The 2868-nt window shown below is 35.3% G+C and overlaps 1 protein-coding gene across 1 annotated transcript; it reads left to right on the forward strand.

Moving 5' to 3' along the window:
* The first annotated feature begins 1043 nt into the window (after positions 1-1043).
* Positions 1044-2532, forward strand: LOC113072705 (mast cell protease 1A-like). Its single transcript, XM_026245673.1, has 5 exons — positions 1044-1200; positions 1282-1432; positions 1545-1686; positions 2043-2291; positions 2374-2532. The coding sequence occupies exons 1-5, from the start codon at positions 1140-1142 to the stop codon at positions 2530-2532; spliced, it is 762 nt and encodes a 253-aa protein (XP_026101458.1). The 5' UTR covers positions 1044-1139.
* The last annotated feature ends 336 nt before the right edge of the window (positions 2533-2868 follow it).

Genomic DNA, 2868 nt, shown 5'->3' on the forward strand with positions numbered 1-2868 from the left:
ATGTAGCCATGGTTTTATTTTTACGCAGCATGATGCAACGTAACACGTTAAAACACAGAATAAGTCATTATAATCCGTCATTATGTCCCCATTGGATGCCATAGTTTGTAATGGGTTATATTTTTTATTGTTTTGTCATGCCGGTCTTCTGACCGGTACATGCATCATAGTATGGCAAGGGGCATAACATTTCAAGGCATTTGAGGCATTCAGCCAATCACAAGCACTGGATAGCTGGCCAATCAGAACACACCTCACTTTTCAGACCAACTGAAAAAAAAAACGTGTTTCAGAAAGGTAGGGCATAGAGGAGAAACAATAATGTGCAGTATGTGGAAAATACTTAAACTGCATAAACACAAATTCCAAGGTTGTCCAGCTGCCAAATCCTGTGTGAAACGCATCCTTCTCACACAATCGATGCATACAAATTTCAACCCATTTATACCCTCAACTTGGCAACCTACAACAATGAGTACAGCAGAAAAGATCACTGGTAGAAATGGGATGGGAGGAGAAGACTCAGATGGTGCTCAGATGAAAAAACAAAACAAATATAGATGCAAATTGGGATATAGCTTACACTTCAATAGGCTATGATTTAATTAATTAAATATGAATGCTGCAAGTTGCAAAATTTACAAGTTGCTGCTTTGTTTACTGCAGTTACTGGGGAAATGGCAAATTAATGAAGAGAGAATTAATTTGCATTTTTCAATAAGCCCTTCTGCTTTTTGTTTTAATCATGAGCCAAAATGACCCTTATTTGTATGGAGAAAATGCATTGTTTGATATACACGCAGTTTAAATAATTGTTTGAAAATTCTTGTTTAAATTAATATAATAAATTAAAATAAAAATTATATAATAATTTATACTCACTAAATCTAATAATTTAATAATTTATACTCACCCGCCCTCTATTGGAGTTCATGGGCACTCCGGCTGATGATCGTTACACTTTGTATGTTGTGGTTTCACAAAAAAACTTTATGCAAATGAAAGGAAATAGTATCTTCTTACTATCAGTGAAACTGACACCACAAGCCGAGAAAGAAAGGGTTGCAAGTAGCTCAGTTTCTCAACCCATCCTTATAATTATATAGTTTTTTGCCAGCAAGAGCTCATTGATTGTCTACATGATGACCATCATCTCTCTGCTCCTGCTGGCCTCTCTGCTGCCACACCGGACCTTCACTGGTGATTATATAACAGCATTTATTATGATGTTTAATTGGTATGTACAAAATAAGCTCACTAATAATTCTATCTCTTTCTCAGCTCGTGTGAATGTGGGTATAGTCAAAGGCAAAGAAGCAAAACCCCACTCCAGACCCTACATGGTTTCTATTCAGAATAACTTTAAACATACCTGTGGTGGATTCCTCATCTCTGATGAGTTTGTCATGACTGCTGCACATTGCTGGAAAGGGTAAGAGTTTTGTTCAGTCTATACTACAATGTTTAATTTAATCTAACAAAATGACTGCAGTGCAACAAGACAATGATTTGGATTACATAAAGGGATATTTCTCTTTCAACAGATATCCAAAGATTCTGACGGTTGTGGTCGGTGCTCATGACTTAAGGAACAGTGAGGATTCATACCGTGTCGAAGTGAAGTCTTACATCTCACATCCACACTATACATTCTGTTCACTTCAGAATGACATCATGCTTTTGAGGGTACAACCTGTAAAACCTTGTTTAAAATAATCTCTTATCAGAAAACAGTGGAATAAACCTGACATAACTATATTTGAATTTCTATTAAAATATATATATATATATATATATATATATATATATATATATATATATATATATATATATATATATATATATATATATATATATATACAGACACACACACACACATATATTTATTATTATTTATTTTTTTTAAAGAGGCAATTGTAAATAGTAATAAAAAATAAATACTGGCCTTCAGGGCTTCTGTACTACTCTCAAAAAATGGCAGAATAATCAACTACAGTTCAGTGATTAAATCTCTTAATAATGGTTGCGTTTTTGAATTACAGCTACAGGAAAAGGTCAAACTAAATAACTATGTTAAATGGATATCATTACCGAAGGAAAGAAATGTTAGTGGAGACACTCTCTGCAGTGTTGCGGGCTGGGGACAACTGTGGACGAATGGGATATTGAGCAATCATTTAATGGAGGCAAACATGACTACAATAAACCACGAAGAGTGTCAACGTAAATGGGGATCCAAGTACTTGGCATCACAGATGATCTGTGCACATGGTCATGGAGGATCCTGCAAAGTATGTACAAAACATTTACAGATTTTATGTTGATGTATGAACTGGTTTCACTAGTGATTTTCTGATCTTTGTTTCTTAAAAGGGAGATTCAGGAGGTCCTTTGGTTTGTGGAAACACTGCAGTTGGTGTGACATCTTTTGGGTCCAGAATACAATGCAATTCAGCTGCGCATCCTACTGTCTATACCAAGATTTCAGCATATCTTCAATGGATTCACCAAATTATTAGAAATATTAAATGAATTAGGTTAAAAAAAAGTATTTTTTTTTTTTAGTTCTTTTGTGTATCTCTCAATAAAAATGTCACATGGCAATCGATATGTCGACGTGTCCTCATTGCCACAAGTCATACATAAGAAGTTTCAAAAAGTCCTAAGTCATTCCACATTAGTTCACTTGGTTGCTATCTTTGGTAATGCTCTTTAATTTGCAGTCATGCATGTACGGCTACTAAATACCGGTCTGGGCTCAAATTCATATGGTAATATTGATACAGTACCAGGGCAGACAGATCTTGCTGTTTTGGCAAGGGGCGGTGCAGTACACATCACTGTTCGCCAATCACAATGCACTGGGAC

This window comes from Carassius auratus, unplaced genomic scaffold (assembly GCF_003368295.1).
Source record: "Carassius auratus strain Wakin unplaced genomic scaffold, ASM336829v1 scaf_tig00009973, whole genome shotgun sequence".
NCBI lineage: Eukaryota > Metazoa > Chordata > Actinopteri > Cypriniformes > Cyprinidae > Carassius > Carassius auratus.

Excerpts from the sequence above, each read along its gene's own strand:
- LOC113072705 (XM_026245673.1), top strand. The coding sequence starts at position 1,140 with ATGATGACCATCATCTCTCTGCTCCTGCTGGCCTCTCTGCTGCCACAC. Across the intron at positions 1,201-1,281 it reads GCCACACCGGACCTTCACTG|CTCGTGTGAATGTGGGTATA; the intron begins GTGATTATATAA and ends TCTCTTTCTCAG. Across the intron at positions 1,687-2,042 it reads ATGACATCATGCTTTTGAGG|CTACAGGAAAAGGTCAAACT; the intron begins GTACAACCTGTA and ends TTTGAATTACAG.